Genomic DNA, 26150 nt, shown 5'->3' with positions numbered 1-26150 from the left:
GTTAGACTGTGGATAACAAACACTTCCAACTTTTTGTTTGAAAGTATGGAGTTAAATAAGCATTGAAAGGGCTGCTGGTATGCTCCTAGGTTTTTCAGTGAGTTCCGGTTTGCCCTGTTGAAGTTGATGAGTATCTTATCAACACTTACTGAGGGAGCAGTTTCGTTTTCATCTCTAATTCATTAGTTGTCATTATCCTACTTTGATAGTACTATGTCCATTCTGCATGCCATTCAATTTTTATATCCATTACCCTCTTAAACCCTTTCCTGAACTTAATGTTACTGGGAACTCCCCGTACCTGTAACCTTGTTCTCTCTGGAGCCTTTGGGACTTCCTTGGAGATATCTAGAACCAAATGGGAATTACAGAGGCGCAGAGGTCTCATTTTTCCAGTTTGTTAGAACTAATTTGAAAGTATTTGGAGGCAAATAGTCATTGCTATTTATAACGGTCTTTCTGTTATGAAGGCTGAACTAGTACTATGCTGGAATGGAAGCCGAGCGTAACATGGGATTAGAGATTTATTTTATCCCTGAATACTAGAGTTAGCAAAATCCTTCTCTGTGCAGAGAAGAGTTAATTTCCTTGGCTGGTTAATAGCTTACTGTATCTTGGCACATAAAAAGTGGCTGTCAAACATCCTGCTTTATCTAGGCAGAACCTAAAAGTATGTGTTTCTGTATAAAATACATTTATGATCTTTTGTCAACTGCTGTGTTCATTTGTTTGATAGCGTTGCTGTGGAACACTACATAGTAGCAAACAATTTGGTTAAATGCTGGAACATGTGGGGGTAGTTGGGTGGTTTTGAGGCAGTTTTGTGTGTTGGCTGTCAATCATTCAATGGGTTTGTTTTTCAAACCATATATATGGTGCTCGCTGTATTGGCTCATAAGTTTGAGTGATGAAGTACTGCTTGGCTAACTGGAAAAAACAATGGAGCACTGACCAGAACTCGAGGTCTGAAGGTCCCAAGCTGACATCCTAGAACTGGTGAACTACCTCAGCCTTAGGTCACTGTAATGTTTTAAATCCTTAGAATTAGGGAATTTTCATAGGATCACAGAATGGTTTGGGTTGTAAGGGACCTTAAAGCTCATCTAGCTCCAAACCCCTGCCCTGGGCAGGGACACGTTCCACTAGACCGAGTTGCTTCAAGCCCAATCCAGCCTGGCTTTGGACACTTCAGGGATGGGGCAGCCACAGCTTCTGTGGGCAACCTGTGCCAGGGCCTCACCACCCTCACAGGGGAGAACTTCTGCCTAATGTCTAACCTATATCTCCACTCTGTCAGGTTAAAGCCATTCCATCTTGTTCTGTCCCTACAGGCCCCTGTCAAAAGCCCCTCCCCAGATTTCTTGTCAGCCCCTGTAGACACTGGAAGCTGCTCTAAGGTGTCCCTGGAGCAGCTTTTCCAGGCTGAACAAGCCCAAGCTCTCTCAGCCTGTCTCCATAGCAGAGGTGCTCCAGCCCTCAGAGCATCTTCATGGCCTCCTCTGGACTCGCTCCAACAGCTCCACATCCTTCTTATGTTGGGGCCCCAGAGCTGGATGCAGGACTGCAAGGGGGGACTCATGAGAGTGGAGCAAAGGGGGAGAATCCCCTCCTTTGACCTGCTGGTCACGCTGCTGGTGATCAGCTCCATTTGATTTTGCCTCTTTTCCTCTAGTTCATGTTTATGAAACACTTGGTAACAGTAAGGGGCTCTCTGAGGAGCTGTGTTTGGTTTTAATTTTCCTGTTTGGCTGCATGTGCAGAATGCGTCCATCTAGCAAGTGCTGTCCTGGTTCCTGCCCCTGCATGGCACAGCCCTGTGGGGAGAGGGGTTCTCCTCTAAAATCACAAAGCCTTTCCCAGAGAGGCTCTGGTACCCGGACTGTAGGTGAAGAGATTTTAGTAGTTTAACATTTCAGCATTAAAATGAAATGGTGTGTGCAGTATATTGAGCTGAAAGGAGTTTAAAGCAGACTTCCCATGCAGACTTCTCACATAATAGTGTGTTTCATACATTCTTTTTAACCTTACTGGGTATAAAATGACCTTGTAAATTTTGGAGGAAAGTTTGTGACTGCAGCTGCTGCCTTTTAGAATGTCTAAATATAAACAGATTTTGGGAAAATGGGAAAAATTCAGTGGCATTTCTCTGATTTGAGTTGAAAATCAGAACTCTGGCATCTAATTATTGTCAGAGCACTTTGAGATGGTGGCTTGCAGTCCTCTGTACTCTGCAGTAGTACTTCTTGTATGCAGTTTTGGGAAGAGAAGGTTGAAACAAGATGTGGTCCTCAAGCTTCCTCTGCTTGGAAGGAGCAGTTGGGGGAGGTCCTCATTCTTGCTCTTTTTGTGTGGCATCTGCCTCCAAGCCCATCTCTTCTGGGGAAGAGTGACTGGTTTGTGCATGTTGCACAATGGTGTTCCTATTTCCCTGCCTCAGATGGAAATGTCTCACCAAGTGCCTGCACGATTTGCTTATCCTAGCATTGTCTCTCCATCGGATTGTGGTTACTCCCTGAAAGTTAAATGGTAACATCTCAGCCTTCGGTCTGTCTTCCTTGTCATTGAAGACAGCTGCTGGTTCACAGAAGAAAGTCTTAGGTAACAGGGAGGTAGCGCTGCATTTTGTACTGCTGCCATCCCTTGTTTTTATTCTGTCTTTGAGATTATCAGTTTCTTATTTTAATTGTCCTTTGTACAGAGCCTCTCATTTCTGTAAGCAGTAGACTTCATCTAGGACAATTGACTACACCAGAGTTAATAATGAAAATATTAATACTGGTTTCAGTACCAGTCTTGGCTCGTTATCTGTCTTCATTTTGATAGTTTCTTCTTATAGAATCATAGAATCATAGAATAGTTAGGGTTGGAAAGGACCTCAAGATCATCTAGTTCCAACCCCCTGCCATGGACAGGGACACCTCACACTAAACCATCCCACACAAGGCTTCATCCAGCCTGGCCTTGAACACTGCCAGGGATGGAGCACTCGCAACCTCCCTGGGCAACCCATTCCAGTGCCTCACCACCCTCACAGGAAAGAATTTCCTCCTTATATCCAATTTAAACTTCCCCTGTTTAAGTTTTAACCCGTTACCCTTTGTCCTGTCACTACAGTCCCTGATGAAGAGTCCCTCCCCAGCATCCCTATAGGCCCCCTTCAGGTACTGGAAGGCTGCTATGAGGTCCCCACGCAGCCTTCTCTTCTCCAGGCTGAACAGCCCAAACTTCCTCAGCCTGTCTTCAGATGGGAGGTGCTCCAGTCCCCTGATCATCCTCGTGGCCCTTCTCTGGACTTGTTCCAGCAGTTCACAGAATCACAGAATCCCAAGGGTTGGAAGGGACCTCAAAAGATCATCTAGTCCAACCCCCCTGCAAGAGCAGGGTAACCTACAGTACATCACACAGGAACTTGTCCAGGCGGGCCTTGAATATCTCCAGTGTAGGAGACTCCACAACCCCCCTGGGCAACCTGTTCCAGTGCTCTGTCACTCTTACAGTAAAGAAGTTCTTCCTGATGTTAACGTGGAACTTCCTATGCTCCAGTTTACACCCATTGCCCCTTGTCCTATCACTGGATATCACTGAAAAAAGCCTAGCTCCATCATCCTGACACCTACCCTTCACATATTTGTAAACATTGATGAGGTCACCCCTCAGTTTCCTCTTCTCCAAGCTAAAGAGACCCAGCTCCCTCAGCCTCTCCTCACAAGGGAGATGTTCCACTCCCTTAATCATCTTTGTGGCTCTGCGCTGGACTCCTTCAAGCAATTCCCTGTCCTTCTTGAACAGAGGGGCCCAGAACTGGACGCAATATTCCAGATGCGGCCTCACCAAGGCTGAGTAGAGGGGGAGGAGAACCTCTCTTGACCTACTAACCACTCCCTTTCTAATGCACCCTAAGATGCCATTTGCCTTCTTGGCCACAAGAGCACATTGCTGGCTCATGGTCATCCTCCTGTCCACCAGGACCCCCAGGTCCCTTTCCCCTTCGCTACTTTCCAGCAGGTCAACCCCCAACCTGTACTGTACTGTACTGAACACCCCTGTACATGGGGTTGTTCTTCCCCAGACGCAAGACTCTACACTTGCCCTTGTTAAATTTCATCAAGTTTCTCCCCGCCCAACTCTCCAGCCTGTCCAGGTCTCGCTGAATGGCAGCACAGTCCTCTGGTGTGTCAGCCACTCCTCCCAGTTTTGTGTCATCAGCAAACTTGCTGAGGGTGCACTCAGTTCCCTCATCCAGGTCATTGATGAAAATATTAAATAGCACCGGTCCCAGCACCGACCCCTGAGGAACTCCACTAGTCACAGACCTCCAGCTAGATTCTGCGCCATTGACCACAACTCTCTGCCTTCTTCCTTTCAACCAGTTCTCGATCCACCTCACTACTTGATCGTCAAGCCCACACTTCTTTAGCTTATCTATGAGGATGCTGTGGGAGACAGTATCAAATGCCTTACTGAAATCAAGAAAAACTACATCTACCGCTCTACCATCATCCCTCCACCTAGTCACTTCCTCATAGAAGGCTATAAGGTTGGTCATACATGACTTCCCCCTCATAAAACCATGTTGGCTGTTCTTAATGACCCCCTCATCCTTGATATGCCTAGTGATGGAGTCAAGAATAAGTTGTTCCATCATCTTTCCAGGGATGGAGGTAAGGCTGACCGGTCTATAATTACCCGGGTCCTCCTTCTTGCCCTTCTTATAGATTGGTGTGACCTTTGCCATCCGCCTATACTCAGGCACCTCGCCCGTTTCCCACGTTCCATGTCCTTTTTATGTTGAGGACATCAGAACTGCACACAGTACTCCAGGTGAGGTCTCACAAGAGCAAAGTAGAAGGGCAGGATCACCTCCTTCGACCTGCTGGTTCCGCTCCTTTTGATGCAGCCCAGGATGTGGTTGGCTTTCTGGACTGCAAGCGCACACTGCCGGCTCATGTTCATTTTCTCATCAACCAGCACCCCCAAGTCCTTTTCTGCAGGGCTGCTCTGAATCTCTTCTTTCCCTAAGTCTTCTTAGGACTGCTTTCCTTCATCACATCAGTCTTTGCAAATCCCATAATTAACTAACTTCCCTGTGATTCCACTTCAGCTTTGCCACAAATGAACGTGTGAGTTACTTTGTATTAGTTGGTATTAAAAGTAAAAACTTTACTCTTCCTCTGTCAAGATGGTCTCTGTTTATTCTGAGTTCCATGAGTCTTGGTTTTGCACTTCTGTTAAGGCCTGACTTTGCTTGTACCATGTTGGAGGCTGGGGTTGGGATGGACCTTGACGAGGACTCTTGCGCTGATAACTCGCCTTTTGTTACTGGTTGAAAGCTTCGTGTTGCTTAAACCCTTCTGCTTGTGTTATTGAAGCTTGAGGTCAGCTGTGCGTAAACCATGGATGTGTGTGTTGAGCTCATGAGACAATTTAGAGCTTGTGCTGATTGTTTCAGTGGTGTAAAAAGCAAGATGACTATTTTTGATAGACTGGAGACTTGCATGTGTGTTGGTATAGGCTCTTGCACCAACTGCTTTGAGGCAGACAGGTAACAAGCATTATGTTTTCTGTGGTTAATGTTATTCTTGGAGATAGTTGCTTGAATGGGATTAATGGCAAGGAGAATCGTGGGGAAAAGAGGTGGGTTTTGTCAGAGGGGTTTCTGAAATGGTGCTATCACATTTATGACACTAAAGAGTAAAAAAATAAATAAAAATTCACCATGATATTGCAAGCCAGATCATCTTACCCATGTTAACTTAACCATGTTAACTGAGGGTGTCCATTGACCGACATACACCCTTTGAGGGTTGCTCCTGCATTCTGCTTACTGGGGTGTCCTTGGTTTATCTGGCAATTCAGAAAGAGAAATATAAAGCTGCTGTTCTTTCTGCGGCAGTTCTAAGTTGATGTGGAATTGCTCTTTTTTTTTTGTAAATAAACACTACTTATTTATATTTTTATTTATTTTAGGGATAGACTTCAAGATTAAAACCGTTGAATTACAAGGAAAGAAGATCAAGCTACAGATATGGTGAGTAATACAAGCAGGAAACTGCCAGTCAGCATCCTGCTGGATGGCTTCTTTCAGCAGCAGGTTTTTGTGAGAAGGGTTTACTCTTCCCGAGATCACATTAAGGTATCTAATTTTGGAACAGTGTTTTATATTTTCAGCAGTGGTAAAGCTCCACGTGCATTTGCCTAAACCATTTCTAAGAAATAGAGAAGAGATCCATGTATTGCATTTATAACTGTGGTTTCCGGCTGCTCCCTTGGACAGGCTGTTGGCAAATCTCCTGCTTGGGAGGACAGGATCCTCACAGTCTGTGATTTAGTGGGAAGTGGTTTAAAACTGGAATGTTTAAATTAGGAGTTGCCATGAAACTATGACTCTAAATCTATGACTAGTAGCCTTGCTTTGTGTCAGCAAGAAAGCATAATCCACGTCTGCACTTACTTTATCATAGAATGGTTTGGGTTGGAAGCGACTTTAAAGCTCATCCCGTTCCAACCCCTTGCCATGAACAGGGACACCTTCCACTAGGCCAGGTTGCTCCAAGCCTTGTCCAACGTGACCTTGAATAATGCCAGGGATGGGGCAGCCACAACTTCTCTGGGCACCCTGTGCCAGGGCCTCAGCACCCTCACAGGGAAGAACTTCTGCCTAAGATCTCATCTCAATCTCCCCTCTGTCAGTTTAAAGACATTCCTCCTTGTCCTGTCCCTACAAGTCCTTGTCAAAAGCTCCTCTTTAGTTTTCTTACTGGTCTCTTTATGCACTGAAAGCTGCACTAAGGTCTCTGCAAAGCCTTCTCTTCTCCAGGCTGATAAGGCCCAGGTCTGAGCTGATGATGCAGCCCAGGACGTCGTTGGCTTTCTGGGCTGCAAGCACACACTGCCAGGTCAAGCAGCCCCCCAAGTCCTTCTCCTCAGGGCTGCATTATGTTTTTCCATTATAAACCGGAGTTTTTCAACTGGCTTAAATCTAACATGAGGCAAAACTTAAAATCTTTCCTTCTAGCTTGCTGTGCATGTCGAGTTTTTTCTTCTGGTTTAGTCCTGTTAATAGCTGAGGAAAGCTAATGGCTTTTTCCAGCCTGTATGTTCATTTACACTTCCTTCTCCACCACATATACCTATTGCCACTGGGTTCTCCAGCTTTTCTGAGACTTCAGAACTTAAATTTGTTTAGGACCTGAATTTGTCCATTTTGTCCTCCACTAATAAAAATCTTTCATGGCTTGATAATGTTGACATTTGTAGATGCAGATGGATGGGTTCCAGTTAGGGGGAGGTGCTGCTCTTCTTCTGTTGGGGCTGTTGTTCCAATGCCATAGTACCAACCAGATGGTTATCATTCCTTACAAATAGAGTCCTTCGTGTTACCGCTACTATGAGCATGCACCCTGAATCCTAATTGTGTCTTGTATCCCACGCCTGCTAGCACATCTTTAGCAGAAGCTGGCCAACTTAGTTATTTTGTTGTGTGTCCTGCAAGGAAAAGAGTTGTTAAAGCTGATTTTATTGTATAGTGTGTTATATATTATTGTATAGTGTGTTACATATTATATAACTGTATATAGTGTTGTATAACTGTGTAGTTAGTTGATAAGGAAGCGCTTGGAGGATGAAGCAACTCACCACACTGGAATGCTTCAGCTTGGAGTTGTGAAGAGTAACCATCTTTCAAAGGGCAGTGTTTCCAATAGAGCTGTCTGAGGAAGGGCAGCTATAGATCAGCTGGATCCGAAAGCAGAGCAGCGGAAGGGAAGGAACCCAGAGCATTATCTAAAGAGCCATTCAGGTGTAATGCAGCCTCATTGATTGACTTTCTGGGTAGCTCTTGCTTTGGGAGTTCCCCAGACATTCAGGTTTTCAAACCATAGCTTCTGTCAGTCATTCTGTGCTACATTTTTTTACCCCAGCAGGGTAGGTGCTATGAACTGCCACAGGAAACAAAGGTAGAATGTTGGAATGACTTAAAGGAAGTGTTCAATTGAACTTTGGGAAAAATCGTCATGAAATATAAGGACTGGAAGTACTGAAAAACAAGGATGTTTATGGCTGCTTTGTCTATATACCCATTAATGAAGCTGTGTCCATTGTGGGATTTAGTACCTTAGAGAAATAAAGAGGGGTTTGTGTGAACTTGAGTTTTAGGAAATCGCATCTTTTAAGTGTTGCAAAGTTGGGAGGCGCTAGTCTGGATCATCTTGTTCCTGCCAGTTTAAAATTTCACAATTGAAATGACACTTGTAAAGCAGAAAATGAAGTTCCTGTGGCATGAACTTCTGATGGAAAAAAACCCAAGTAAATTTGCGAAAAATAGTATCTAGGCTTCGTATTTTTCATCTTTTCCCGAGGACAAGAAGTTTTGCCCCACGGTGGTTTGGTGGCTAGGACAGTAGTGTCTTTTGAAGATATATTGTGCAATACATCTATATTTAACCACTGCTTCCTGTATTTAAACTCACCCTGTACTTCTAGGAGTTGTGTAATGTATTTCCAGAATGACACTTCACTCCTGCTGCAGCAGTTCCATAAGCAAGGGGTGCATTTACTGGAATGGTTCCCTTGTAAACCTGAGGCTGTTCTTAGCTTTTCTTGTGTCCAGACTGGGGTTGTGCTGTGTTTTATGACCAAAGTAAACACACAAGAGCTAATGTAGCTGAATCAATGAAACTGATCTCTGGAGTTGTGGCACTTCATACTTGATTAACCTGGTCTCAAGATAACAAAAGAGAACACAGACTTTCAGTTAAGGACAGGAGTCCCTTGGTGCTTGTGTGCTTTCAGTTAGTATTGCACTGCAGGTGTGCTAGTATTCATACAGGATATTCGTGCTCAGAATTTCACAGAATAATTTGGTTTGGAAGAGACCTTAAAGCTCATCCAGTTCCAACCCCTGCCACAGGCAGGGACACCTTCCACTAGAGCAGGTTTCTCCAGGCCCCGTCCAACCTGGCCTTGAACACTGCCAGGGATGGGGCAGCCACAGCTTCTCTGGGCAACCTGTGCCAGGGCCTCAGCACCCTCACAGGGAAGAACTTCTGCCTAAGAGCTCATCTCAGTCTCCCCTCTGTCAGGTTAAAGCCATTCACCCTTGTCCTGTTGCTACAGACCCTTGTCCAAAGCCCCTCTCCAGCTTTCTTGTTGGCCCCTTTAGGCAGTGGAAGCTGCTCTAAGGTCTCCCTGGAGCCTCCTCTTCCCCAGGCTGAACAAGCCCAGCTCTCTCAGCCTGTCCCCATAGCAGAGGTGCTCCAGCCCTTGGAGTGTCTTTGTGGCCTCCTCTGGACTTAATCCAACAGCTCCACGTCCTTCTTATGTTGAGGCCCTAACATAAGAGCTGGATGCAGGACTGCGGGGGGGTCTCAGCAGAGCAGAGGGGGAGAATCCCCTCCCTTGACCTGCTGGTCACACTGCTGGTGATGCAGCCCAGGACAGGGTGGTCTCTGAGCTGGAAGTGCGCACTGTCAGGTCACGGTTATCTTAATTTAGAAGAGAAATGACCAGTATTTCGCTTGTGGGTTTCCCCGCTGTGTGAAAACCGAATGCCCCTCAGTCTGCCCTATTTCTTGCCCACTCGTCAGAGCTGCTTCTGGGGGCTCACAGCAACAGCGTACCTGGGTGCAGTGACATCGGTCCAGCCCATGACCATAAATCCAGCTGTGGCTTTCAAAAGTGCCACTGCATCTTTATCCAGCCTTTCATAATGCTGTTTTCTTGCTTAAGAGTCCTTTTCATTGTTAGAAGAAAAGGCAGCATTGCTGCTGTTCTCATCCTCATCATTATTGTTATTGGTGTTTACTCAGATTCAAACCTCTTATTTTGTATCTTAAAGAACTTTAGTATGTGTCAGCCATTTCCCAAATATGATGGAGTTTCTTCAGAGTCATACAGCATTTATGAAGGAGCTGTGTTTGATGAGCTACCTCTGGCAAAAGGGATGGCTTGAGCAGACTTTACTAAATAGGGTTTCTACATCAGTGAGAGAGCTCAAGTATTTGATTATGTGGGATTTGTTATTTATATAGGTGAAAACTGTATTTCTTTTCACATATAGGAAGCACTAGAAAGAAACTGTTCCTCAGTTTAAAAATGCTATATTGACCTGCTTCCCACTGATCTGTACAATCTTCCATCACCCACATATTAAATCATGCTGTTGTCCTGGTATAGGAGCTGCTCTCTGGCTACCTGCAGAGCTGTCACTGGGTTTTACTGTGGCTAGTACTGGCTTATGTACTTCTTGGAGCAGGGGTGCATTCTCAGTGGGTGATTACTTTTACAGGTAACAGCTAAACCCAGCACTTCCTAATACAGCTCTGCTCCACTCCTGCCTCTCCTCCTGGGTGCAGAAAATGATCAGACATGGCAGTCATGAGCAGTCATGCCTTGACCTCTAAATATATGTATATAATATATATATATATAAAAATATTTTTATATAAATTTATATATATAAATATATATATATAAAAAAAGTAGGAATCAAAGGTGGAGTTAAACCTTGCCAGAGGTGGTAAGCAACATGATACTTTGTAGGTATTAAGAAACAGGGTTGCTCTTCAGCAAGGATCAAGCTAGGATTAAAGTGTTTTTGTATTGCTTCAAATGTAGATGTGCCTGTTACAGAACAATGTTGAAGTGGGGAGAGGGGAGATTGGGCCATGAGGAAGAGGAGGATCATGGGACTGGTTTACATCTGTGTTCTGGGAGCTCTGGAGAAGCCTCAGGTAGGCTGGGCAAGGCTGGTGTTGTGCATGGGCTGCGAGCAGTGAAGAGGTCATGACACAAACACCAGGCCTGATCTTCTGAAGGAATGAGCTTCTTCAGGGCAGATCCATCAGAAGGGCTCCTGGCGTGTAACATTCTGGCAGGAAGCACACAGAAGAATCAAGTATCTTCTTGGTGAGGTACTCGTGCTGCTTGTCTGTTTAGAAAAGTTAATGTGACGGTATGTGGCTTTGCCATATGGAAAGTCACCAACAGGAGAAAGGTATTAAAGATTTGGGATTAGAAATACTTGGGAAGGGTGGGACCGGGGGGGGGGCGGTGTGAGTTGACACTGATGACACAAAATATGAATATACTAATGCTTATAGTACAGAGAAGGGAGAGCGAATAAAAGAACTGGAATGAGAGATTACTCCTCCAGGAAAAGACAGTGTTACCATTGCACAAGCAATGAAACACTTTAGAGGGATAGAGTAGTAGAGCTGAAAATTCAGCTGTGAAGAGTGTAGTATCGTATACTCCAGGAACTCTGATGGAATTGCTTTGAAATGGAAACAAGACTTCGGCATCCTGTAGTTCGCTAAACTTGTTGGCATAATGTATAAATTGAAAATTTAAATGTGATTTTTCAGATACTGGGGATACGATCATTTCCAGTGGGCAGGGACGTGTCACAGTCTGACATCACACAGAGGTTTGATAAGCATGCCCTACAAAGAAAGGGACAAGCAAGATCATCAGAAGGATGTGATATCTTTCAATTTTTCTTCATAAAATAGCTTAGGGTTCCTTGGGATGTCAGCAAAATGACCAAAGTGCAGGTTGTAAATCATGAGTATGCTGTAAAGGGTAGGTAGAGATTGATATAGCTCACTGCCTTCTCCAATCCCAGGGCATTAGTTCAAGGCTAGAATGTGGCCCATGGTGAATACAAAGAAATGAAGTTAAGCTGTGAAACTCCTCATCACACAATGTGGTATGTACGTGGGTTTGCAAGGGATTTCACAAAGGATCAGACTGTTTTGGACTGTTAACACACAGATGTGATCTCTGGCTCCAGAAGTCCTTTAACTACATGGAAGTAGAAGCTGGAAAACCTCTGGCCTGACCACATCTGGCTTTTCAGTGCTTGTGAGAACACACAGAAGTCAGATCTAGGTTTTTCATCCTGGTGAATTAAAGGCTGAAAGGAAATATTAGTGTGATGTAAGAAAAACACAGTGGTAGCAGAGGCAGAGGAGAAGGAAGGACTTTAAGCTCAAGGACAGTGGGAATTGAAGTTGCTGGAAATCCACCAGCAAGAGTGGGAGGCTCTGGGAGAAGCTCTAGTTCAGTGTAATGCAAATTAAAACAGAAAGGGAAACATGGAAGGGGAAAAACCCCAAAACAAGTATTTTAGAATAGAACTTGACAAGAGCATCATGATGTATCCTGTTCAGCTACTGCAGAAGAACTTGCCCAAGGAGCTCTCCTCCCATTTATTCAAGAATATTCTATGAAAATTGGTTGCAGAAAATGGAGCTGCTTTCTGGTCTCTCTGTTCACAGACTCTGCAGTCTGGGGAGACAACTAGGAACTGTAGGAGGTGATCCTGAAGGTGGATTTGCAGGACGTTGGTATTGGGAGAGTGAATCCAGAACAAGAAAACCCCAAACAACCTGATGCTGACTCTGGAATGCTGGAGGGATGTGTAGGGCAGAGAGCCTTTCAAGAAATAACTGCAGTATTTAAGAATGGGTTTCTAGGGATTATAAACAAAGTGGGGTTATGTGAGCAGTGAGTGAGTAGCCTTTTCAAGAGGTCTGTGTTTGCTTTTCCAAGTCAGTGGTAAGTAATCCCTGGCTTCCTTAAATAGCCACATGGTGTATACATGTCTTAAAGTCTTAAGCTAGTCTTAAACTGATCTTAAAGAGTAACCACAGTATATGGGTAGAGCTGTATGAAGAGTTAGTTTCCCAGGGGTTAGGGACTTAGTGGCTGTTGATTCCTCACTTGTGAATTTTCTGTTTACCAGTTTTCATGCAGATTCCTGGCAGTCTGTCAGTGTGCAGTGTGTTGTCAAGCCAGAAGGAGGAACTTCGATTGATAGACCAAGAGGATGACAGTAGGTACAGGTTAGCAAGGTGCTTGATTGTTCCTGTGCCTGGGACAGGCTTGTTAGCAGAACTTCTGGACCAGGAGTGTCTGCACAGGCTCATTACAAGTCAGTGACCTGCACTCTTTAAGGCCAATAAGTGGAGATCTAAAAGGCTAGATCCTGAAAAGTTTCCAGAGTTGGGCAAGGCAAGTGATGTGTTTCTCTTTGGTGGGGTATAAAACAATTGCACTTGGACGATGACACAATTGCTTCTGTAGTGAACTAAATATCACTTAAGTCAGATTCAAAGACATGTAGAGGTTTTTTCTTCCTCCTTAGCTGCTGCTCTGACCCTCCTGTCATTGCATGCAGCTTGCACAGCAGCCTGTTTTCCTGCAGTGTTGTGACTGATTCAAAATTTTAGAAACAGCCTTATTTTTTGAGTATGCAGCTTTTAAGTGTGTAGAAGACCATAAGGTAACATTTTTCTATCCATACATCTTTGCTGGCAACACTTTTACATGGCTAGAAAAGTGTCCTCAGAATTCTGTTTTATTCAGCAGTGACCTCGTTGCAAAAATAATCATTGAACCTGGAACAGTCATCCAAGTAAAAGAATCGTGCAGCAGCATAGCTACCAGAAATAGTTACATGTGTGGAAGTGCCCTGTTCTCTGCAAGTTCTTGCATTTTGTAAGTGTGTTGGTGCACAGGCAGAGCTGCAGGAAGCACCCCTAACGAGTGTGCGGTCAGTCTCATTAATTTTTGCAATTACTGGTTATGAGGTTGGTGAGGCCCTGGCACAGGTTGCCCAGAGAAGCTGTGGCTGCCCCATCCCTGGCAGTGTTCAAGGCCAGGTTGGACAGGGCTTGGAGCAACCTGGTCTAGTGGAAGGTGCCCCTGCCCGTGGCAGGGGTTGGAACTGGATGAGCTTTTAAGGTCCCTTCCAACCCAAATTTTCCTTTGATTCTATGCACTATGCTCAGAACATCTGAAAGCTAACTCTTGCTGCTGAGAGCTTTCAAGATTATTCACCATGTGCAAAGCTCAAGGTGGACGACTTTTGGCATGTCAGTAAAACAGTTAGATGCTTCACTCATTATAGCTGTTTGGTTTTTTTCCCTGGCAGTGTGTTTTTTAAGAAAAGATGGAATTTGTATCTCTCGGATGTTCCTTTGTGAAGGAAAGTCTTTGACCCAGTTGGTAAAATGTGCCTGATGTCACCAGTACAGTTTCTTCAGTGCAGTATTCTGCTGCGTGGTTTTAAAAATATTATAAGAAGAAACAGTAATAAAATTCTTAGGATTATTTTGGTATTATTTGGTTTAATACCTTGAAGAGCTTTATTTCGAGCTGTGTGCACTGGAAGGATCCTCACAGATCATCAGATATAATCTCTTCTTGTTGCATCCATGTAAATCTTTCATAAGCAAATCACAGTACATTTTAAGGTTTCTTTAGTCTCTGCTAGGTCAACTGGAAAGCTGTCCCAGAAAGCCCATTCTCAGCTGGTTGAACCTCTTACATGACACACCTTATACATACTTTAATGTTGGCATGAGAATAATTTAAATAGATTTTTTGCTTTCCTTGGGCTTCTACTTTTTCTAGTCCCATAGGACAGCCTTCCTTGTTTTCATTTTGCAGCCAAACAGTCCAGTTCCTCTTGGTTCCCTCCTGTGCAGCAGGGCTTCATATTCCTTGGTGATCTTAATACTTCTTGTCTGCATTTCTTTTAGCTTGAAGAGCTACTAGCACCCACAAATATTTTTTGCCTATGTCAAGGATTTACTGCACACCCATAGCTTTGGAGCATATTCTTACATCCTGGGCGTTTGAACAAAGGAATGGAGGGCTAGGGCAGTGAAGAAGACATGCGGTCTCTGTCTGCCATGTACTCAGGGTGGATTCATCACTCATAGGCAGTCTGAAAACCATAACTCATTTCCTCTGTTTGCTTCAGTCAGGTCTCTAATCTCACATCCATTAAGAGTTATCTCTGAATAATGGATGGAGAACACATTAAAGAAGGGGAAAGGGCAAATATAGTGCTTAAAAAAAAAAGAAGGGGGGGGGATGTGGCAAGATTCCAGGTTCTTTGTTTTTTCCCTCCCCAGCTTTCTTTTCATCCATTAGCTTAGCATCAGTTGCCAGAAAAAACACGGGAGGAGTTAACTAAGCAAGTTAGTAGTAGCAACATAAGATGTGACAAGAAATGAGTAACAACTAAGTGTTGCCAATGCCAAGCTGTGTAAAATCAATCTGAGTTCTTAGTATGACAGCTGCTGGCCATGTCGGGAGAAATCACAGATGCCATACCTCTTGGTAAGTTTAGTAAGGCTTTTCTGACACTGTCCTGCTCGATGTAATGGCTTTAAACTAGAAGAAGGTAAATTTAGGTGAGATCTTAGTAAGAAGTTGTTCCCTGTGAGTCTGGTGAAGCCCTGGCACAGGTTGCCCAGAGAAGCTGTGGCTGCCCCATCCCTGGCAGTGTTGAAGGCCAGGTTGGATGGGGCTTGGAGCAACCTGGTCTAGTGGAAGGTGTCCCTGCTTGTGGCAGGGGGTTGGATTAGATCAGCTTTAAGGTCCGTTTCCACCCAGACCATTCTGTGATTCTTTAGATGCCGAACTTGGCTTTCCCTTGGTGCAAATTAAGGCCATCAATCCTTGTCTTACTTCTCACAGGTAACTAGAGGAGTTAATTTTTTTTGTTTCTACAATTACTTTTAACATAAACACAGCTCTTGCACCTTCCCTAAATTTTCCCAAGCCACCTCGAGTTCTTTAGATGTTACTCACTGGCCGAAGGTCTAAGATAAGCAGCCTCACGTATTACTCTCTCTGGAATCCCTCCAGTCTGCCCATGTCTGAGCCAGACTGCATAGCTGAAGTCTTACCTGCCTCATACAGGAATATTTTCTACAAGACTCAGGCACTGTTTGTGCATCCCACTCGCCTTCCTCATGATAAAGATGATTTTTCCAGCATCTGACTGGTGACACACTGAATTTGATAACTGCATTTGTCTCTGCTGAATTTCCCAGGACTTTCTTCAGTAACATTAATCAGTCAAAAGCAATCTGAATTATAATCCAGTCCTCTGTATAATTTATACTTTGCAACTTCATGTTTTCTTGCCTAGCTGAAGTACAGTAACCATACTCACTATTCCCGTATCTCAACCACGGAAGAAAACGTGCCTGTCATGAAACTCAGGGCAGACTGCTTCAGAACATCTCACAGAGCTTACTTACATGCAGCTCATTTTCTCTGCCCACAAGTTTTCTCTCCACTTGATGGCATCTTCACCTAAGCCTTCTATAGGCATCTGAGTTGCTTCTATCATAAAAACACAGAATGGTTTGGGTTGGAAGGGACCTTAAAGCTCATCCAGTTCCAACCCCCCTGCCACAGGCAGGGACACCTTGCACTAGACCAGGTTGCTCCAAGCCCCATCCAACCTGGCCTTGAACGCTGCCAGGGATGGGGCAGCCATAGCTCCTCTGCCACCCTCAGAAGAACTTCTTCCTCAGATCTCATCTCAATCTCCCCTCTGTCAGTTTAAAGCCATTCCCCCTTGTCCTGTCCCTACAGGCCCTTGTCAAAAGCCCCTCTCCAGCTTCCTTGTCAGCCCCTTCAGGCACTGGAAGCTGCTCTAAGGCCTCTTCTCTCAGCCTGTCTCCATGGCAGAGGTGCTTCAGCCCTTGGAGCATCTTTTGTGGCCTACTCTGCACTTACTCCAACAGCTCCGCATCCTTCTTGTGTGAAGTGTCACTGAAAGCTGTAAACATGTAATCTCTTAGGTTTATGTCCTGTGCTAGACGTAGTATATGCTGTTAAGTCCTAATTCTCACCTTAATGACATGCAGTTTTGTTTAACGATATCTCATGCATTACATTAAATACCTCAGAATGAGATGGGAAAATATGTGCTGTCATTAATCTTGCAGGATCAATTTTCAGCATATAACTTACAGAAATCAGTAAAGTTACATACATTATCTGAGATTACAGAGGTAATCTGAGGTACATATCTGAGATTTATTTTTCATATGCTTTGACCTAAACTTTCAGGAATATGTATTTGTGAGATCAAATTAAAGCTTTATAAAACTGATCTGAAAACAGTGGTAGAACTGAGTTCCAGAAGATGTTGAGGATTGTCTTCGGAGCTGGTCAGGAGCTGCTGAAATGGAAAGGTATCGTCTTGGGCATGCTGGTGGTGTTGACTGGGTGGTTGGATCAGGTCATTGCAGTTCCAATCTCTGTTGCTTTTGGCAGTGGCACCACTGAACAGCCTACAACAACTTGAGTCCAGCATCAGCTGGGTTTGTGCACTGGTTCATCAGACTGGTCAGCTGTCTGGGTATTTAATTTAAACGTTGTAGATGGAGTTTAAAGTGGCTTCTAGTTTACAACCCTTTGGGTAGAATGGTCAGTAACAGGAGAGAGTGTCTGGGACAGTGGAGTTTCTGGGGATATTCAGATGCTCCCACTACTGGAGCTCAAAGACCTGTCAAAGTATTGGTAGAGCATTTCTTGCTCCTGTTTTTGTCCTGTCTGCTTCTGGCTTCCACTCGGACTCAGATGTCTTGGAGACACTTCCCTGAGATATGAGACGTGGCAGTGAAAGTTTCTCCTTTTGGGTGCAAGTTTCAAGTTGTCAATAGAAATACGAAGTTTAAAATAAACAAATTTCTACCATGGCTTGAAACTGTGAAAACCCAATCTAGAGTCTCTTGTCTCTGTCATAGATGAGACTGAAATGTGATCTGAAAAAAACTCTACAATCCCCTTTGAAGTAAAACCCCAAAGAGAAACTTCAAACCCCTCTGTACCTTCGTGAGATGGGCTTACTGAAGCTTGCCTTGTTCTCCCAGTGTTGAAGTAAGTCTGGGAAGTAGTGGTCCTTCCTTAAAGCTGCTGCTGCACATTGGAGTGTGTCCTGCCATTCTTGGAATATATTATACATCCCTTGGTATGGTGCAGTAGAGCAGAGACTGGGTCACACACACTTATCTAACAGATATACCGTGCTGGTTTCTTTATAGCTTGTCTCCAATATGTACTTTTGTCTGTTTTCCACAGGGACACAGCGGGGCAGGAACGATTTCACACCATCACCACCTCCTATTACAGAGGTGCCATGGGAATCATGCTAGTATATGACATCACCAATGCCAAGAGCTTTGAAAACATCAGCAAGTGGCTCAGAAACATAGATGAGGTGAGTAATGTTCGTAAGGTCCTGGAATTGAGCTGTTTGTTGTAACCCCTAGAGCGTATGATGAGTCCCGTAGAACTTGGCTTCTGGATTGCAGCTTCTTCTGCCCTGGCAAAAGGTGTAGATGAACACAGAGGTTTGGGTGCTGTTCTTCAGCTGTCATACCATAATCATAGAATGGGTTGGAAGGGACCTTAAAGACCATCTAGTTCCAACCCCTTTGCCCTAGGCAGGGACACCTTCCACTAGACCAGGTTGCTCCAAGCCCCAGCCAACCTGGCCTTGAACACTGCCAGGGATGGGGCAGACACAGCTTCTCTGAGCAGCCTGTACTAGGGCCTCACCACCTTCACAGGGAACAGCTTCTTCCTCAGATCTCATTTAAGTCTTCTGTCCTGTGTCCCGTTCTTCCACTTTCCCTTCAGCAATGGCATGAAGGATTGCAGTACTATGCAGAAGTTAGTGGTCTCATAAACAAATTTGACATTTCAGGACACGACTTTGTTTCTATGTTGGAGAATACTTAATGTATCTTTTAGTAACTGGGAGTTGCAGTTTTCAAGAGGAGCTGCCACCACAAGGTGGTGTGCAGAGGAGCATAGACTGAGGAGTAGCTGTAGAGTATGTCACCGCTAGTACTAATCTATTTTATAAGGATAATTCTCTAAATCTTCAAAGATAAATCAATACAATCACCTCCACTCCCGCAAAACTGGTGTCACGAAATATTTGCAAGTTTATCATGGCTGTTGCAGATAGTATGGCAAACATCTGTTGTAAACTACTCCAACCTGCATAGCTGATTTTCATTCCTGTTAGAAGTACCAACAAACAGGCTGATAAAATTTCAAGCAAGGTCAAGTGAAGCAGAAGAAACTGATGTGGAAACATTCATTGCATGGATCCCCAAGATTTCATTATGTGGGAGTTCTAAGATGTTAGAGGGCGGCACAATTGTTAGTGCTTGCTTTTGTTACACTACTCCCAGATGGAGTAAATATTTGGATTTTCCAGCTTCATTATTTTCCTAGAAAGCAGGAAGATGGCTTTGCAGAGCTGAGTGTCAGCAAATGGGGGCTGTTGGGTGTTGCTAGTCAAAGCATTAAAGCTGGTGAAAGAGCAAAATTGTGATACTGAGACTTGAATTTCCTAACATGAGAAATGGAAAACTATACTGTTTATGGAAAGGTACACGTCCTGGTGGGTACAGAACTGGGGGTGGTAAGGCAAGAGAGGAAGAGATGTAATGATGAGTTGAATGTAAACTTGAAACCAAGGCCTTTAGCTTCTGCAGTTGTTTTGTTTAAAGAATTTCAGTAGTTTACAGGAAGTTGAATACTGGATGTCATTCATGCCACTGTGTCTGAGAAGAAATGATTTTGCTGACCTTAGGTTCTTAAATCTGTTGCACAAACCTGTGCAGTTGATTCCAGGTGCACTGTGAAGGCTGCATGGTTACTGCAGTTTTGTAAGGGATTTATGACACTCTAGGAAGCTTTTTTGTTATGGAAGCAGCTCACTAATGGGTGACTTTGCAGAAATCATAATAGAATTGTTTAGGTTGGAAAAAGACCCTGAAGATTATCAAGTCCAACTGCTAACCCAGCACTGCCAAGCCCGCCGCTAACCCATGTCGTAAAGCACCACATCTACAGATCTGTTAAATCCTTCCAGGGATTGTGACTCTACTGCAGCCTTGGGCAGCCTGTTCCAGTGCTTGACAAGCCTTTTGAGGAAGAAATTTTTCCTGATACCCAATGTAAACCTTCCTATAGTGCAACTTGAGGCCGTTTCCTCTTCTTCTGTTACCAGGGAGAAGAGACCACCCCCACCTTGCTACAACCTCCTGTCAGGTAGTTGTAGAGTAATAAAGTCTCGCTCGGTCTCCTTTTCTCCAGACTAAACACCCCCAGTTCTCTCAGATGTTTCCTCATCAGACTTGTGCTCCAAACCCTTCACCAGCTCCATTGCCCTTTTCTGGACATACTCCGGCAACTCAATGTCTTTCTTGTAGTGAGGGCCCAGAACTGAACACAGGATTTGAGGTGCGGCCTCACCAGTGTCAAGTACAGGGTGACAGTAAAACTACCGTTGTCCTGCTGGCCATGCTATTGCTGACACAAGCCAGGTATTGTTTGCCTTCTTCGCCACTTGGACACAAGCTGGCTCATGTTCAGTTCCTTTTTCAGCAGGCAGTTTTTCATCCACTCTTCCCCAAGCCTGTAGCATTGCATGGGGTTGCTGTGACCCAAGTGCAGGACCCGGCACTGAGCCTTGTTGAACATCATACAATTGTGCCTAGCCCATGGATCTGGCCTGTCCAGATCCCTCTGCAGAGCCTCCTACCCTCCAACAGATCAGTACTCCTGCCCATCTTGGTGTCACTGGGAAACTGACTGGGGGTACACTTGATCTGATCCCCTTGTCCAGGTCATTGATAAAAGCATTAAACAGAGCTGGCCCCAGTACTTGAGCTATGGGGAACGCTGCTAGTGACTGACTGCCAGTTGGATTTAACTGCATGCACCAACACTCTTCTTGCTCAGCTACCCAGCCAGTTTTTTACCCAGAGAACAGTACACCCATCCAAGCCATGAGCAGCCAGTTTCTCCAGGAGAATGCTGTGGGAAACAGTGTCAAAGGCTTTACTGAAGTCCAGGTAGACAATATCCACAGCCTTTCCGTCACCCGCTGAGTGGTCACCTTGTCATAGAAGGTGATCAGGTTGGACCTGCCTTTCATAAGCCCATGTTGACTGGGCCTGTTTGCCTGGTTGTCTTGTATGTGTGACATGATGGCACTCAAGATGATCTGCTCCATAACCTTTCCCAGCACAGAGGTCAGGCTGACAGGCCTGTAGCTCCCAGATCCTCCTTCTGGCTCTTCTTGTAGATGGGTGTCATGTTTTGCTAACCTCCAGTTAACTGGGACCTCTAGAAGGAGATGTGCTGGATATGGGGCTCTTCATCACTGCCCAGACTGATACTGCCTCCTCCTGTCCTGACACCAGGCAGGAAACACCAACTGCTCACCTCCCTGTTACAGTTGCAATCCCCTGCTCTGCTTTCTGGCTTTTCCAACCTGTTTTCCTTCCTTCATGGCTCCCACATTTCTTTGTGTGGGTCCTGTTTCCCTCCCCGGTCACTCCTTCCCTGCCTAATCTCCCTTATTGTGGATCAGCAAAATAGGGGAGGAAAAAGCAATTAACCAGCTATAGAAAGTAACTAGGAGGGCTGATTTTTAGTCACAGCTTGTTACTCTGCCACTCCAGTGCACAAAGCTTGGCAGCTGTAGATGTGGGGTAGTTCTTACCCTGTAATGTTTTGTGCCATCGTTTCTGCAATGTGCTTGTCCAGCACACATAACATCTGACACCTTTTAAGTGCCAGGCAGGAAGCTGATTCTTTTCCCATATCACTGAATGCAAACTAACAAAGATTTGGTAGGCTGGTGTCATTAACTAGGAGGATCTGGGTTTCAGAAAAGAAGACTTCATGTTTAAACTACTGAAATAAAAAGAAAAGGGAAAAATAACCGGCATTGGGATGATGATAGAGCTGTGTCAAGCCTGTAGCTCATTCCACTTCCAGGTTTTATGAGCAATTTAGTCTGAAAAATGATGTCCAGCAGTATTTGTTACAACTCAGGAAAGTGCAGGGCACCAAGACCTGTAAATGTTAGCCTGGACTTCAAACAGCCTGGAAGTATAAAGTGAAGTATATACTTACTGTTCGTTGGGAGAGATGTTAAACCGATCTCGTCTCGTTCTAGCATGCCAATGAAGATGTGGAGAGGATGCTGTTAGGAAACAAGTGTGACATGGAAGATAAAAGAGTTGTCCCTAAAGCAAAAGGCGAACAGGTAAGTGTTGGACAAAAGCTTGCTTAGAGAAGTAAGGAAATCGGTGACAAGAGTCGCACCCCCAAGGGGATGTGCCAGGGAATGAGAGAGGGAGGCTGCATTTATGAATGGTTTGCAAGTCTAGGGAATGTTTTCTCAGAAGCTGCATTGCAAATGAGTTCAGCTGCAGTTTCTGCTTCTTTGATACCTAAAGTTTCCAGGCATCCTTTGTTAAGTTACTTACCACATACCAGGCTCATACGGTATCTGTCATCTTACATTCAGACATTGACTTGTGATTTAATACACTTCAATTACTGTTCCCAAATCATTAAATTCCAAATCTTCTTTTGTGGCACTTTGCTTAGCTAGTACTTCTGATGCCTGCTACAGTTGAAAGAGTATTACATGCTTTTATAAATGCTGCTAATCCCCAAGTTATCGCAGCAGCAGTTGCATACAGTAACGCTAACCTCTTCTTTCTTTTTTGCTTAGATTGCTAGGGAGCATGGTATTAGGTTTTTCGAAACTAGTGCAAAAGCAAATATAAACATTGAGAAGGCATTCCTCACATTAGCAGAAGACATTCTCCGAAAGGTAGGTGCTCTACAGGATTCATTTAAAACAAATACCCTAAAATTTCAGCTTCTGTCTATTGATGTTTACCTGAATTGTTGCAGCTTTTGACTCTGGCATGCAGAGGCTAACAAGTACCTGAAGGAGGAGTGTTGTACACCTAAAGCTTCTAAAGCTCATTTGATGTTTGATTATTGTAAGAGTACTAGCTAGAGGGAGTGGTGTACATCAAAGAGCTAAGGAACTAAAATTCATAGGTGTTTGGCCCTTAAACTCACGGTTGTGTCCTACATGGGCTTGGAATTAAAACTTTTCAATTGTCTTGGAAAAGAATTGTCCTTTACCTGCCACTGTCTCTATCAATGTGCAGCATTGTGTAAAAACTCTTTGGTGCCCGTTGGGAAGAGTTTAGGTGTTGCTGATAGAACAGAGGGATGAGCTCTGTCACCTCTACCTGGTTACCCCCCTTGGCCTCTGTGTTTCACTGGAGGTTTCATTGAACAGTTCTATCACAACTGAGAGAAGAATGCGGGTCACCAGTTAGTCCTGGTGGTTGGCTCCTCTTCCTGAAACTTAGAGCGTACCATGAGAATGGTTGTCTTTTCTGTGGCCTCTACCCAAATCTTGGTATGCCCAGAGCTACAGGATCCTGCTGCACTTGTATTCCTGATACCTTTCATTGGCTTCCAGCAGCTGCCACCACTTTGTTGCAGGGTTGAGATGGGTGGATTCAGGGCTGGTTCCAGTTGGCTGATGGACTACTCTAGCCAAGGGCTTGATCCAGGCAATCACCCCTGTGCTGGCACATTCCTGCTTGTGGTCAGGTCGTGCCTCTTCAGCACTGAAACTCCCTGGAGCCCAAGACACATGGATTGGCCAACTCTAGCATATGTGCTGTTGCTTCTAAACAAATGACCCTAGGTGAATTGTTCTGTGCTCCAGCTTAGCTGTAAGGACTGCCCTGTGATGGGACCACCTTCATCACTGTCTGCCGTCACACTCTCACATGAATCCTGTTCATAATGTCATCCTAGATAATTGCTTAAAAATTTAATGCAAGGTCAGTGCTGGATCTTATCACAACCCTTTTAACTACACATCTGCTCAGTGATGTCTGGTTCATCGTTGTAGTGCTGAGTTGTTCCTTAATCTGGTTTTGACAAGTTTTATGTGAGAAACTGGGTGAAAATCTCTGCCCTTTGGCAAAGAGGAGGTCAGGCTGGTGAGTCCTACTGACCCTTCTGACCTCTCAGTTTTTATTTTGGTGTATTTATCTGAAGAGTGTGTTGGGGGGGGGGGGATGCTTCTGCAAGACTGGGACAAAGAGGGGAAGGAAAGGAATACATAGACTGAACTGCAGCGTTCTGGTGAATGTTTAGGTTAGTTTCTAAAGCTAGACATTTGTGTCTGACCAAAACCACTTGACTTGGATTTTTACCTTGGTCTAACCAAGCTTATGTCCAGTGACGCAGATGAGCCTCTTCTGTCACTGCCTTTGAAACTGCTGTCCTGGTTAACTGGAAGGCAGATGCTTCTGAACAAACCCTGTTTATCCTAAATGACTAAATGACTCGTTGGTTTTCAAGGTCATTAGTTCACATAATGTATCTGCGGTTTGGGTTAGTTGTACACTGTGATTTACTTACTCCACCAAAGTCTGAGCATCAGTTCTAAGAGCAGAATCTAGAAATAGGTTGAGTTTACTTAGGGGTGGTCTGAGTTCAAGTTTGGCGGTTGTTGTTTTGTTTTGTTAATTTTCCAGCCTTCCAGTTGTTTATTTAAAGCCAACCAAACAAAAAGCCCTCAAGTGGGTTTGCATACTCTGCTGCAGGGGGCAGGAGGATCTCTTTGTCCATAGTTTATTCATAATATTATTTGGTGATGTAATTTTTTCTGTAAGCCACCATCTCTTTGGCTCTGAATGCTTTCTTCCACCATACCTCATGAGTCGTCTAACTCTCTTTACTTGTTTCGTTGCAGACCCCCGTAAAAGAGCCCAACAGTGAAAATGTAGATATCAGCAGTGGAGGTGGGGTGACGGGCTGGAAGAGCAAGTGTTGCTGAACGTTCTCCTATATCACCAATCGCCATCCACCGCCCCTTTTTTTCTCGCTGCAAAACAAACCACTCTGCCCGTTTTTTAACCTTAAACCAATGTTTTGTTCCTCATCTTAACGAGCTCCTGTCTCCCTTTGGTTTTCCGTTTAGGACAGCTTGCGTACTCTAATTTCCTCAACAACATCTATAGGAAAATCATCCCCGTGACTTCATTTTTTAATGTACCTGCTCCACTTACCACTACGTTTTGGTTGTATTATAGTCCCGTTCCTCCTGACATTAAAACATATAGCAATCATATTCAACTCTACTCTGCAAATTGTATAAGAATAAAAGTTAGAATTAACAATTTATTTTGTACAACAGTGGAATTTTCTGTCATGGATAATGTGCTTGATCACCATATTCTCTAGATGCATCAGCCAGAGAGCCAGGAACACTCTCGTTTTCGCCTTGAGTCTGTGAATGGGGTTTGTTTTGTCCTGTGCCTTATGTGGAAAGGAACTTTTAGTTTCACTTTCTTTTCTTTTCTTCTGGTGGAAGCATGTGCAGGAGACGTACCATCCATACTTGACCATTTTAAAATACCGAACTCTTTTGTGATTGCTTTCTGTAATTGTTGATGTAATGCATCGAGGACAAAGGGTGGTGCAAAAACAAAAAACAAATGACATTTAATCTGCTGTGTCTCCTTTTTGGTGATCTAGCCATTCAAATGTTCCTGCTGCCATTTTTTTTTTCCTCATTTGCGGCTCTTTCCTTTTGCCTGCATGCTGCTTTTATTTGCATTTCTTCATGGTGTGATGTGTTAATTAAAAGGATGGCAACGTGGTATGTTTGCCAAAAATTTAATACAAAGCACTGATTTAGCTTTCAAGGTTAAAAATGTCGAAGATACCTACTAATTTCCCTCTAGGCAATGTCAGTCCACTAGTATATCTTCTCTCTCCTCCTGCATAGCCGTTGGGTTTTATGATATGGAAGAGTTCTTTGCATGCACTAGTTTTCTATGGAGGGTGATGTGGTTGTCTACTTTATGTGTATGAATATAACATGCAGTTCCCAAACTGACAGCAGTTAACACGAACTTTTAAGTTCTCTCTTCCCGTTAGTCGCTCGGGTGAGTTGGTCTGTAACCTTGCCAAAGGCAGAGTGAAACTAGATTTTAAAAGAAAGGGGAAAGAAACCCAAAAGTTGGCAGTTTAATTTATTACCTCCCTGAAAACTGTCCATTTTCCAGTGTTAAAAGCTGAGTCATTGGTACTTGGATCGGTCTGGCTCTTGATCCATGCTGTGGGAATGCAGGGGGGGATCCCGGTGGGGCTCCACAGCCCCACTGGGATTCACTGGCTTTTCCAGCTTGCCTTCTCGCTTTGCCCAGGCTCCGGTGTCACTGACGATGTGGCCTCATCCTTTCTGAAGGGGAAGGGGGTTAAGGACTGATGGTCCAACGCTGTTGCTTGCTTCTTCCAGACTGGGTGCTGGGTCTGCCAGCGTTGTCTGTATGTTCCCCTGCTTTAAACCACCACTCCGGAGAGCTGAGGACAAAGAGATGTTTTAAATAGAAGCTTCGTCCTACCCAAGCCTCACATTCTCCTTTAAAGCTGGGCAAGCTCATGCTTCACTCTTGTCTGGTTGGGTCTTG

The 26150-nt window shown here is 44.4% G+C and overlaps 1 protein-coding gene across 1 annotated transcript in view; it reads left to right on the top strand.

The window, feature by feature from the left end:
• Nucleotides 1–24858, top strand: part of RAB10 (RAB10, member RAS oncogene family) — a 47334-nt gene extending 22476 nt beyond the window's left edge. The window contains exons 2-6 of the mRNA XM_065682011.1: nt 5968–6028; nt 17896–18034; nt 21803–21892; nt 22367–22468; nt 24428–24858. Coding sequence (XP_065538083.1) covers nt 5968–6028; nt 17896–18034; nt 21803–21892; nt 22367–22468; nt 24428–24511 — 476 coding nt within the window. The 3' untranslated portion in view covers nt 24512–24858. The remainder of the gene's footprint in view (nt 1–5967; nt 6029–17895; nt 18035–21802; nt 21893–22366; nt 22469–24427) is intronic.
• The last annotated feature ends 1292 nt before the right edge of the window (nt 24859–26150 follow it).

The sequence above is a fragment of the Lathamus discolor genome, chromosome 5, assembly GCF_037157495.1.
Source record: "Lathamus discolor isolate bLatDis1 chromosome 5, bLatDis1.hap1, whole genome shotgun sequence".
NCBI classification, from domain to species: domain Eukaryota; kingdom Metazoa; phylum Chordata; class Aves; order Psittaciformes; family Psittacidae; genus Lathamus; species Lathamus discolor.
The sequence above is the reverse complement of the archived record's forward strand: the minus strand, read 5'-3'. Positions and strand labels throughout refer to the sequence as shown.